General features: G+C 40.5%; 1 protein-coding gene across 15 annotated transcripts in view; it reads left to right on the forward strand.

Moving 5' to 3' along the window:
• The window catches only part of LOC132121691 (transcription factor COE3-like), a 101,197-nt gene that overhangs the window by 62,726 nt on the left and 25,201 nt on the right, over nt 1-13,270 (forward strand). For 6 of the 15 annotated variants that reach the window (XM_059531394.1, XM_059531393.1, XM_059531396.1 and 3 more), the window contains exons 7-10: nt 829-910; nt 4,880-5,024; nt 11,305-11,438; nt 12,482-12,608. In XM_059531394.1, the coding sequence (XP_059387377.1) occupies nt 829-910; nt 4,880-5,024; nt 11,305-11,438; nt 12,482-12,608 (488 nt within the window). The remainder of the gene's footprint in view (nt 1-828; nt 911-4,879; nt 5,025-11,304; nt 11,439-12,481; nt 12,609-13,270) is intronic. The other 9 variants (XM_059531399.1, XM_059531385.1, XM_059531388.1 and 6 more) reach the window with 3 other exon arrangements.

Here is a 13,270-nt window from a genome sequence, read left to right on the forward strand (position 1 = left end):
GTGGTCTTCCTCTTAAACGAACCACTTCCTGTGATACGAGGAGTGTGGCAGCAGCTGTACGAGCGTTCAACTTCCTCTTCCCTTAAGCCCTCTTATCCGTCTTCCTTCTCTTGAAGGACTCTTGAAGTGTCTCTTTACCTCATAAAAACACCAGGTTTTAGTTCCTGGGGTGCGTGTGTGTGAGGGCCCGTCCGATGGGACCTTCTCTGACTCTCGCGCGCACATGACATTTTCCGAACAGATTATGCATTTAGTAATTTGCGCAATAATTACCGGGTGCTGTTGTCCCGTTGGCGGGGTGTGTCTAATTGTCTAACAGGACTGTAAGTTTGCAGCCCGTTCTCACCTCGTTAGGTCTCCTACCTCGTTCGTTCGCCAGTCCTCGTCTGTGATGAGCAGGGCTCAGGTGTTCTGGTTTACCTCCCCATTGAGCACGTTAAGCCTTAATTACAGGGTAGAACGGGGAGGAAAGAGGGGGGCGGAATATTAACTGACTTCCTGTCATTGACGGGCAGATGGGTTCTGTGGGGAACTGTGGGATTTGGATGCGTCAGCCACACGGACAGACTGAAAAACAGATAAACAGAGAGACAGGGAGGTCGTGGGAGGGTGAGGAACAAAAAACTAATGATCATTACTCTGAGGAGAATTATCTAGAAACAAGGTGAATCCAGCTGTCGGTTTGATCGCACCTTTGCATGTGGACGTCCTGGACTCGCTCTGCTATGAAGTCTACAGTTGTATTTTGTGCTATTGATTTGTTCCGTGCCGGTTTTCTCTGGATTGATTGTCTAACGTGGAGTTTTCCGTCTCTGTCTTCTCTTGCAGATTCTTTTTGAAATTCTTCCTCAAGTGTAATCAGAACTGCCTGAAGAATGCAGGAAACCCACGGGACATGCGCAGATTCCAGGTAATGTTTTATTTTTCTCTCCACACACACACACATCCTAATGTTAAAAACAGGCTTACTGGGGTAGCTGTGTGGTGTATCGCTTGGTGGATATATTTAAACGGTCTGCCTGGACCCGGTCGAAGGCCAGAACTGTCTCCTCCAGAGATGCTTGGATTCTGCAATTCTGCTAAAGCACATTCCAAATCTTATACACATAAAAATAAACTCTATCTATCTATCTATCTATCTATCTATCTATCTATCTATCTATCTATCTATCTATCTATCTATCTATCTATCTATCTATCTATCTATTTCATCGTTTTATCTGTCATTCTATAGTTCTTTACATGTTTTTATTTTATTTTATTTTTTTAAAGGTGTACAAACTCCACAAATGAATCTAGGCTATACATATCTACACTATTTCCATGCATTTATGGATTGTACCATCCAATCACAGAAGACATTATTAGATCCAGCACACAGAAAAGCTGCGGCCTTGGACTTCATTATGTGTGTGTGTGTGTGTGTATGACTGCTCCGCTTAACCCAGTGCTGCAAGTATGTGTGTTTATATACTTGTGGTTATATAGATGTATTGTTGAGCAGGCAACAGTGGTGCAGCCGTTTGCACAACTTTCATTTTTCATGCTTTGGGACGTCAAGTGTCTTCAGTCATATTGATCCATGCTTCCAGAGCAGAAGGTCAGAGCCGGCGTGAGAGGAAGTGTCCTTTCTGTCTGCACAGCGAGTAAAAGAAACATCAGTCACCGTGGATGTGCCTCCCCATAATAAAGCAACTGGACCTCTCTTTCTCTCGATGTAGCAGCATGTCTGGGTTTTCAACCTATTTACACTTCCTCTGCCTCAGCACCTGGTGGAGGTGTGTGTGTGTGTGTGTGTGGAGAACCATACTAATGCCAGTGCATTATCAAAGAGCACTAGTTTCTGTTGATTTACTCACTCTGACTTCTCTCTTCCCCATCAGTCGATGCCTGTGGAATCTGTACTTATCTCCTAAAAACTTCCTTCAAGGAAACATCAACCTTCACAACCAAAACATTCCCTTCTATACTCCATATAGTGGTGGTTTTACTCAAAATAATTTAAACAACCCTGTGAGGAGAGCTTATGACAGAATCACTTTTTTGAAATCATAATTGGAAGACAATTCCAACCAAAAGCAGCTTTTGAGACAAATGACCCAAAGCCGTGATGCCTGTCAGTCTGTGAGCAGAGTCCATTAACAGACACCTCTCCTCCAGCGCTAACCCTTAAACTATGCTCTGCTAAGCTAAATGCCACCTCCAGAATAAATTTCACTCATGTTCCATTCTCCATGATCTCATGGCAAGGTCGTGTTTTTGGGGTCTCTGTCTTCCCCCATTTGCCATTCCATTTTTCTTCTCTTTTTCAAAGTCAATCTGTCTTTACCTATATTTTTCCTGTAAAAAGGATACATAGAGGCCTATTCACACCATGGCTTTTTGACAGGACAGACATCCACAATTATATTTAATGCAAAAAAAATGTTACCGCCATCAGTTTTTGTTTTTATTTTCAGTTAGTTTTTCTTCACACTACAAATATAATTTTTTTTAAATGATGATTAAAAGTAATAATTTATATGTTGTTTATAGATTTAATACTATGTATCTTTTTTTTATAATATATATATTTCATTTATAATTATTATTTTATTTATTAATACATTATTTATTTTCCAGATATTTGGTTAATTTTTGTTTTATTATTTTGATGCATATCAGTATCCAAACAATACAAATACTATCTATCCATTTTGGGTTCAGTTTATTTATTATATATATATATTATCCAAGAGATAGGATCAATGTCGGTAGTGCAAAAATAGTTTGTGAACATTAAATTGCATCTTATTTGTTGTGAATAGGTCTCAAGATGGGCTTTATTGTGAATCTTGACTGTGAACGTGACAGAGGCAATATTCCAGATTGTAACTGCTTCACTTCCACCTCAGACCCCCCACAGCAACGCACACCACCCCTCCAACCCCACTCCTCATTCAGATGCTAAACGACCATCATTCTCTCAATGCAACTGTATGGACAGCCCTCTTTAGTAAACAGATCAACAAAAACAAAGAAGACCCCCTCATCTGCTACCGGGGGGGTCTTTTCAAATTCTGTTTTTCGTTTGAAGGTCTGCCACCCTTCTCCATCATAGCCCTTACTCAAGCTGTGACTAATAAGATAAAACAGCTAATCAATAAATCTATAGATCAATGTAATGGGGTGAGCTAGCGATCTGTGGGCCTGAGGCTGCGTTTGAGTGGCTGCTAATGGATGATGGAGCAGATGAGAGACTCTCCACTTATTTCTGTTCACCTTAAGTGGCAGATTAAACACTAATTGTAGCCTTTAGTGAAAAAAAGCCACAGTGCTTCAAAATGGAGGCCTCTCTTTGATTGACAAGGGTTTGGTTAGTTCTTCTCAGACAAGCCTCTCGTCCTTTATCTAACACGTGCACTCATGTAACCGCCCAAGTGTCTCCTTTAAATAGGAAAAAAAGCAGCTCTCCTTCTTACAAAGGTTAATTATATTATTCAAATGAGAAATTAAATGCGCTTTATATAGAGTCGATTCATGCATGGAGAAAGAAATATGATGACCTATTGCATCCGAGGACCAGAATAAGACAATGTTAAACATTTTTCACCTTCATTAAGCAAATATGATTTCATGTTTGACACCCAGAATTAGTATACTCCATTTTTGAAAAAGTGCAAACATGTCAAATGTGTTCGCATTAATCTGATTATCTGAAGTGAATGTGTTTATTTGGAAGTTTCTAAGCAGATTTCAGCCATAGCTAACGGTAGCCTGTTTGAATTCAGGCTGGGTCATTAGCAGTCAGACGCCGTGCCAGCTTACAGGAAGCGTATTGAACCACGCAAGTCATCTTTTGTTGCTTAAGGTGTGAAAACAGACTCTTTTTTTCTGATTGTAGTGATATAACTTATTGTTTTAATAATGTGAAGCCTGCGGGGAGTAGTTTCACCAAACCTAGTAATACTGCAAAAGGGAGCAACTTTTCCCTTGTTTTGCTCCCTCCTGCTTGTCTTGGAAAATAAACAATGGGCACGAGTTCAAGCTCCAGCACTTAGTGAGGCAAATGTGTTTGTGGTTATTGTTTCGAAGTGTGGAGTGGTCGCACGGTTGTCAGCATTCAAAATTAAGCTTCGTTGGTATGGAGGAGAGAAGTCAAACAAACAAAGCCACGAACGCAGTGTGTGTGGCGCGTGTGTGTCTGTGTCCAAAGGACCCTACTGATCAGAGGGGCTCATCCACTAACTGTACTGAAACCTCCTCTCATGTTGAGTCGACACCACGGGCCAAAAATACTTTTTGTGTTCGTTTTCTTGAAAATAAGACCTACAACAAAGAGAGAGCTGTAAAACAAGAGTCTCAATTTCTGATAAAGACCCCGCAGAACCCCCCCCCCCCCCCCCCCCCCATAAGTGTCCTTCTTGTTTCTCTGGCCTTTAAATACTCCGAAAGGCCTCTAGAAAAAAAAGAAAAAAAAGAAAAAAAACGCCTGATATTTTTGGATGCCAAATGTTTAATTTAGTTTAATGAAGTCTAAGTAGAGTCTGTTTGCATCAAGTTCATATTTTTTGGCAAGAAAAAACATGTGCAACATGATTTTAATGTGAAATAATGGATTTCTGCAAACTATCATACCGATCTCTATCATATATATATATATATATAATATTATTATTATTATTATTATTATTAATTTTTTTTTTTTTTTTTAGTTTATACTATTTAATATTCAATTTTATTTAGATGGTGATGGGGATGGTTAATTTTTAAATACCAATTCATACCAAGTGAGAATTTTTCATAGGAATAATGTGAAGCAGTACTTCTCTATGAACTTCTTCACACATCGCCCAGAGATGGAACATGCCTTCAAACAATCTTTACGTTTTCTTCACAGGTCGTTGTATCGACAACGGTTAATGTGGATGGTCATGTGTTGGCCGTGTCAGACAACATGTTCGTCCACAACAACTCAAAACACGGCAGAAGAGCCCGCCGCCTTGACCCCTCAGAAGGTACGGCCACTCCTTATCTGGAGAATGGTAGGCACATTTCCCATAACACTATTATTTGCTGAGCTTTTCTCACTTTCTCTTTTTTCCTGCCTTTCCCTTTTCCCTTTTTCTCATTTTAAGCATACATTCTTTTTTTTAGTCATCCACATCCTCCTTCTACAAAACAGTAGTCAAGATTTAGATGAAACATGGCTAGTTCATCTTTTAGAGAATATCCATGCTTTCTCTGTCCACTTCATAGTACTTTTAAAACTTTTTTTTGTTTAGATCGGATGATGTTGCTACCTTATTATTATTAATGTTTATTTTTTAGAGTTTTATCTATTATTATGAATGATTTTGGGCCACGTTTTTCAAGTCTTTTTAATATTTGTTTCTTTTTCTTCTTTTGTAATTCTGAAAATTATATCTTTAAATCAACTCTGGTGTGATTTTGATCTCATGGGTTTGTTTAAAAAAAAAAAAATTAGCATTAATATATCTCCGAATTCAGATTTCATCCGGGCTTGGTTACCTTTATACAATGAGTTTTTGCTTCTTGAAGGTCAAATTCAGATTTTGCTGCTTTGTTAGACTGAGCTGGTTTTGATCACTCTACTTCAGTACGCAAATCTATGGGCTAAGCATTAAAACACAATCTAATAACATAATCTCTGCTCATTTAAAAGCAAAACATTAGTATTTTCTTTGTCTTAATCAGTCCGTAATTACCATATCAACCAAAGCACCAGTAATATTTAATGATGCAAGAGAAATCGCATGAAATCCCTGCTCGTGTGAGACAAGAAACACAGTAAAAAATATTTGTTTTCTATTTCCCGGCTTCTCGCATTAACGTTGGTGAAACAGTACAGAAGTAGCGTAATTGAACGTTTGTGCCCTGAGCGCTCGAGTGTTTGTTGTGCTGACGTATTGTTTGTCTCTCTGCTGTAGTCGCTTGATAGTAGGTGTGTTTTCCTTAGCAACCGCCTTTAATTAGGAGAGCAATTAAGAAGGTTGAGGCCTCTCCCCTTGTCTGCCTGCGTCCCGTGAGACAAGAAAGAAAAAACAGGGCCCAACCCAAACACAGGCTATCCTTCATTAAAGACCGGTTTGCAGAGCCCTTTTTAATGTAAATCTTTTTCTAAGCTCCGATTACTGTGTTTACAACCATCGTATAGTTTGGATTTCAGTGGTTTTATAGGTGTGTTTTAGATCGTTCATAATTTGTGATTTTATCGTTTTCATCAAAACTTTCTATGGTTAGTCCTTGCATACAATATTCTCGGTCAAATTTAAATGAATCCATTCCCTCTTGCGGCGAATTCTGACAGCACTGTAACAAGTGGTGGCGATATTCCTGACAACTCCTTTAAATTTCCGACTGTTTTAAAAGCTCACCTTCTCCTTAAACACCCACCAGCCTCACAGACGTATGCTCTCACCACTTAGTTTCCTGCTGTTTTACCCACCCCTGCTGGCAAATTTGGGCTTTAGTGAATATTACAGCTACCTTTCTAATATCTAGCCCTTTAAGGGCAACCAGGGGGCCGTTAAATGGAAAGAAAGAGTTTCCGAGCATCTGACAGTTGCCGAACTTGGCGTTTAATCACTTCTTTAAACTCCGGAGAACATTTAAGACTTATCATTCGGCTGAAAAGGAAACTCGAGAAAGGTTCAACCTGTCATCTCTTTCCATTCAGGTCTAGAAGAGATCCTAGCACACATGTACAGGATATATAGTCATAAAATAAAAATTCCTCCATATTTACGGTCAAGTCTGGGCCTGCGCCACAGATATAGGGTGCTTTAGTTTAGAAACACATTCTTGAAAGTGATAAATTCAAGCCGAGAGAGCTCGAAAGCATCCACAGAGAGGTCCAACCGTTTCTCCTTTCCTCTCACTTTTATCTAATCATCTAATTCAGGCGAAATTTCCCGGACAGTGAATTTACTCTGCCTTCTGATCTTCAACTTAAAGTAATTCCCTCTTGCATTGCCCAGCGGACCCTCACCGTTGCCGTGCTCTCCGAGCACATGAGCCCCTTTCATTATTTACAGCTAGAGAATGAAACCAGGGGGAGGAGAAAGAGTCGAGCGCACACTATAGGAGGGTTTCTTTTGCATTAGCGCCATTTAGATACGCCGTGCAGAAACATATGTACGAATTCACACATGTGGGAACGTGTGCGCACGCGCTCGCATCCAAGACGGCCCCATCTGCGCATAGCCAGACACATCATACACAATCAACAACCCCCTCCCTTGTCCAAAAGCACATATTCCCAGATTTGGAAACCACTTAGAATTGGTTCTGCGAATATAGCGATGCACAAGAGAGAAAAGAAGAGGAAGATGTTTAGTACAAGCAAAAGAAAGTCTCTCTTGCGGTGCATGCACCCCCTCCGGTCTGGGCCTACAGCTCTGGGTTGATTTGCATACCAAGTGGTGGTAATGTTGTTAGGTTTATGCAATAAAGACGAGCGGTCGGCGTCTGTGAGGCCGTAGCCAGTTAGAGAGGACAGATGGGCCGACGTGAGGTAAGAGCTCTAATCCCATCAGCGCCGGGATCAGCCTGCCATCTGGACATCCCCTGCACAATTACAAGACATTTTACGCGCTGGAACAAAGGAAGGTTGCAGCAGGCAGGATGGGACCTGTTAGAGTGCCTCAATATTGGGTAGTGCAGAGAAGAAGGTGACAAACACGCCGGCCGCCATGTTGCCATGGAAGATGACTCAAGTCTGATTAAAGCTTCACACCAAGATGTCGTGGTGTTCTGTAAACAATACGCACGGGAAAAAACACACACACACACACACACACTGAAACACTCTTGCTGGTTGACCGTCCACTCCAGCCAGAGGAAGCCCGACGAAACAAAGCCGGTGATTTCTGATTCTTCAATGCATTTATACATCATTTATTTGTGTAAAAATGTAGTATTTGTTGCAGCAATATATATATATATATATATATATATATATATATATATTATTTTTTTTATATATATATATATATATAATATTTATTAAACATTTAGACAATTTCAGTTACATAATATTTGTAATAATATTTTAAAATTATTATATTATATTATATAATTGTATATTTGTTCTAATCAAAAATTTCATTAATTTATTTTGGGATAGTCTATGTAATGGTGTATTCTAACATAGACCAAACTACATCCCCTGCTAAATTGTTATCCCTCGTTAAAACATGTTCCTGCTTGTCACTTCCTAGTGGAGTGTTGAACTTGGCTTCTCCGGGCCGCCATAGACCATGTCTGCTTTCTCCAGTTTCCATCATCCGCTTGAGTGCATTTCGCACGTATATATCATTAGCTGATGAACACAGGCTGTGTAATTCACTCCTTTATGCTTCCCATTCAACACATGTTCCCTCTCTATATTCACGCAGAATGTATGCAAATGCTTCACGGGGGCGAGAGGTCTGGCAGCCCTTTCTCTAGGATGGCGGCGGGGGGGGGGGGGGGGGGTGTTTCGAATTCCGAGGCAATGTGTGTTGATCTCAGGCCACAGCTGCCAGACTGTCCCTCTCGTCGACCCGTTCTAACATCACACACACGCACAGACATGCTCACGTGACTCCCTTCCTTCTACTCACCTACACAAAGTAAATTTGTTTACTGTAATTTTTGGTGAATGATTTGCTATAATTGGTTGCGCTGATGAAGGTCAGTCCCTGTGAGGAGTCGTGTCTGTCTTTAGAGACTTGATCCTCTTTCAAACGCTCTGCCTGCAATTAAGAAAAGCAAATGTCATTCCCAAGCCTCAGAAATGAAAATTTGTATGAACTTATTAGCATGAAGTCAACAGCTCTAGTTAAGGGCAAGCTCCCAGTGTATGTGTATGTGTGTGTGTGTGTGTGTGTGTGTGTGTGTGTGTGTTTGTGATCAAGCTCATGGCTTCTGGTGCTCTGGGATCTGAGAGGAATGAATAAATATAACCTCCACTAGTCCAACATTAAGGCAAACAAAGAGAGCTGCCTTGTCTGGGCTGTTCTACACAACAATACCTAATGTTGATTAACTAGGGCCGCCAGATCTGCAGAGAGGCAGGGAAGAGAAAGACCTGCACACATAAGGGCTTAACCCCTGCAGGTTTATCTCATGTAACGGTCATAAATATATAATTTACTGTGTTATTAGTGGAAATTAAGAAGTAAATGAACAACCCCTAACCTTAAGTATTACATTTGGGCATGTAATATGTCCCAGAAAGGCGATACGACTTCTATTATTCACCTTGTGAAGCTTTAAACAGGCAAACAAGTCTCATAGTTTTGGACCCCAAGGCATATATAGTGACTAGACTATCATATAGACCTTGTGGTCTCCTTTTTAAAAAATAAATTTATATAAAGAATTTATATAAAGTGATATTTTATGATTTATATGATTTATATATTTCTCAATAATAGAACATCCCATTTTAAATTATTTCTTAAATGTACTAATCAATATATCAATTTCATATTAAATGAATATGAATTTATAATATACACTTTTATTTCTAAAACTATAATATATATTTTATATAAATTGTAAATATTTCTAATACATAATACATAGGTTTATAATTATTAAAGAAAAAAAATCTGTGAGAGCAGCATTAGTATTGGCATAAGTGGCTTATTGAATATTTTTGGTGATAAAATGATGTCAGAGTCTGTGGGCTGATGAAAATGATGTCAGAACCTTTTAATGGAGGGGAGAGACTCAAAGCTGAGAGGGCTTCCAAAGAGGCCAGCCATCTTCGGTGCATTATTAATAACCTCCCTGAGACTTTAAAATCTAAAAGCACAATGGCATTGTTTTTTTTCCCCTGGAAAATAAATGAAGGGAGTGGGCAGGGAAAGCTGTAAAATAAAATGAAAACAGCTCAAGGTGAAGGGCTACTGTTGCGGTTGAATTCATGGACAGTATTAGAGGCGTGTTGTTGTATCTGCGCTCTCATTGCACAGGAGTTCGTATTCAAAAGGTGCTTTGGAGGGGGTGGTGGAACAGAGTCAACAGAGTGAAGTGGAAAAGCTGATCAAAGCAGGCAGCACTAAGATGTTAACGGGGGGTCGAGTCGCCCTGGGCCTCCGACCGCTTACAACTGCGATAGCACATCTCAACTCTGCAGGGGTTGCGGGGGGCAGTACTATAATGTATGCTAATAAGCCATTGGCTAACTTCACGACAAATGCGGGGTCAAGGCCACGGCCTCATTTTCTCATTTAAAGGGACAAAAAATAACTTTTTAGGTATTTTATTATCTAAAATCAATATTTTTATTCATAAATATGCCCTCAATGGTGTACAAATACCTATGCCAATGTTTAAACTAATCCTCGTAAATGAAGAATTTATTATCTTTATATACATGGGACGGGTAGGTCGACGGAGGCTTCCATGTAGTTCCGCCATCTTGCAAAACTATAATAGCAGAGAGGGACAAAAAGTACTAAGCCAACGCGTTTTCGGTCAGAGCCAGAAACGCAGGTGCAGAGCAGTGAGAGAAGTGCTATTAGAAGACATCCTGTCAAAGCTTTTTGGTACATATCGCCTACCGCATTTGAAAAAGCGAGGCGCTGGAGAGCAAAATTAGTTTGAATGCAAAATACAATTTCACCACTAGATGGGAGTAATTCCTACTTACAGTCCCTTTAAGAACACATGCACGTCAGCATTATCATGATAGCTTGACAATTTCAATCCTTAACCTGCAAATCCCATCTCATCTTCTCTAAAATCTGATTTTAAAGACCCCACAAAGTACTCATTACCAATAGATAAGAGATCCAGGGAAATAAAGGGTTGAAAGTTTTAAAAACCAAAGGCGAAGTTTGCAGATGAAAAGGCTCGACCCAATTAGTGGATGCATGAAAAATCAAAACCCATCGTTTTTGCACCCTCTGCCTGTGCTTTGCTTCACAACCTTTTGATTGACTGATCTCAGATCTGTGGAAGCCAGACAGATAAATCGACGGTCCTAGCGTGCACTGTGCTTTATCATCAGTAATGGCCGTATTTGGTCTAACGTATCCGTACGGCAGTTTATTTGCTAGATTGGCGCTAGGCGCATCAGTCGATGTTTTCTCTTCCCTCTCATTGTGTTAGCGAACAGTTTAATGGCTGATTTCTACACAGAAGGGTTGATGTACAAAGCAGACCTTTTGTGTTTACGTGGCCCAAATCATTCATGCTTTGTTTACTTTACGTAGGTTATCCTCAGCATGAGAATGATCTGCATGTGGCTAGCGTTTGTCCATACAAAAGAGGGATCCTGAGAGTTTTGCTTTTTTTTTCTGTTATAAGCAGCTACCCCGTGCATAAAGGCCATTAGTCCCAGTGAAGGCTGGACCACTGGAGGAGCCACGGTCATCATCATTGGCGATAACTTCTTCGATGGACTGCAAGTCGTGTTTGGCACCATGTTAGTATGGAGTGAGGTAAGACTTTTACATAAAACCATTTTATTGTGCATGAGATATTTGCCCAGCCATTTGTTTCTGTAACAGCCTTCTAATGAACTTCATTAGATTCTATAAAAAGTGATTACGTGAAAACTGTGATTATACACAGTTTATGAAGCCCTGCTTCTACTGGTTTAATGCAATTACGCTGGCGTCCGTTTATTGTCTCTTTACATTTATTTTTTGTTCATTTCACGCCACATAAACATATAAATAAGAGTGAACTAAAGGGATGCCGAAGCTGTGTTGTAATTAGTTCGGAGCTAATAACGACTTCAGGTTTGTATGTTCCTTTATGAGTTTATAAAACTGTCTGGCAAATATTTGCCGGTTGGAGCCTCAATGAGCCAATCAACGTTTGTTTATTCAATTTTATTTTATTATTTTCTTTTCCTAGTTTAATCACAAGAGCAGATAAGTAGTTAGATAAACAAACTGCATGCTAAACAGCCCCAATGTAAGTCCACAGAGGCCTTCGCCGCGTTCCTTGCGAACCATGAGGTCTTTCAAAACAATTGAACAATTAGGGGTGAAATATCTCAGAGGGGGGAAAACAAGCCAGGGAAAGCAAGGAAAACAGTGAAGGAAAGACATATGGAGGTGATTTAAGCAGGACTCCTGCCCCTTGGCCTTTTCTTGGCTTAGTGTAACCCAAGGTCTGTTTTCTGACGTTAACTCTAAAGTGAGGAAAAGAAAAATGAAGAAAGTATGTAGTTCGGTTTTGAATGGCTTCTCCTTGACAGGTTAATGTACCTTTCAGGCGTTCAAATATGTGCAATAATTGGCAGGGTTGTCTAGTTTGCCCACTGTCTGGTAATGCCCTATTTCCGAGCTCTGTGTAAGCAAAACCCCTAAACAACAATAAACTTTTTTTAAAGTGTTTTAAAGGGTTTTTACAATTAGAGAAGCACGGGTGCTCATTGGTTAAATGTTTTCATTGGATGCCAATTGTTCAAATCAATGCAGCAATTGGTGCAGTTTGCATGGTCCTAACCAACTTTACTCATTGTCTCCCTTAGCTCATTACGCCTCATGCCATCCGAGTGCAGACCCCTCCAAGACACATCCCAGGTGTCGTAGAGGTCACCTTGTCCTACAAATCCAAGCAGTTCTGCAAAGGTGCACCAGGACGATTTGTGTATACAGGTGAGTTTCAGTTGATTTTCTCACATCTTTGGCTCTATCGTTAAGTGCTGAACCCCATCCGGTGTGGGATGCATGCCTCTGTAACCCAATATCTCCTCCATCTAAGGCAAGGCAATGGAGTTGGGGGCAGCTGCCAACTCCAGTTAATCTCAAACCCTGACAACACATCTCAGACCCCTTTCTCCTGCACAATGTACTTTACTTTGCACAAAAACACTAGTGTTTCTTGTCGCCCAGGTTGCTCATGTGTGCGTCCCTGTGTGTGACCAGCTCAAGGTTGTGCTTTGTGTGGATTTTGGGCCTGCTTGTGTTTTTATGTGGTCTTAAATGAGTGTAATCTCTCCCTCGATACAACTGATACTGGAGGTTACATGGTCACACCGTGTTTGACCTGGAAGCAGTGTGTCTGATCCCAAATTGAGTAGGACAATGAGATAATCATCAGGAATTACTCTCACACTTAGGAATGTCAAGGCCGAGAGAGAGAGGGAGAGAGAGAAAATGACAGAAAGAGAGGAAGGTGAGGAAGGGGCCCCGGTCCCCCCAGGCAGCTGTTCCCCATCTCAGTCCCACAGAGGCTGTGGGCCGATTCTCCCTCCCACATTTAACCCTCTCAGCAGGGGCAGGGCAGAGGCCAATGAGCCCCTGCGATAATGAAACCC

This window comes from Carassius carassius, chromosome 39 (assembly GCF_963082965.1).
Source record: "Carassius carassius chromosome 39, fCarCar2.1, whole genome shotgun sequence".
NCBI lineage: Eukaryota > Metazoa > Chordata > Actinopteri > Cypriniformes > Cyprinidae > Carassius > Carassius carassius.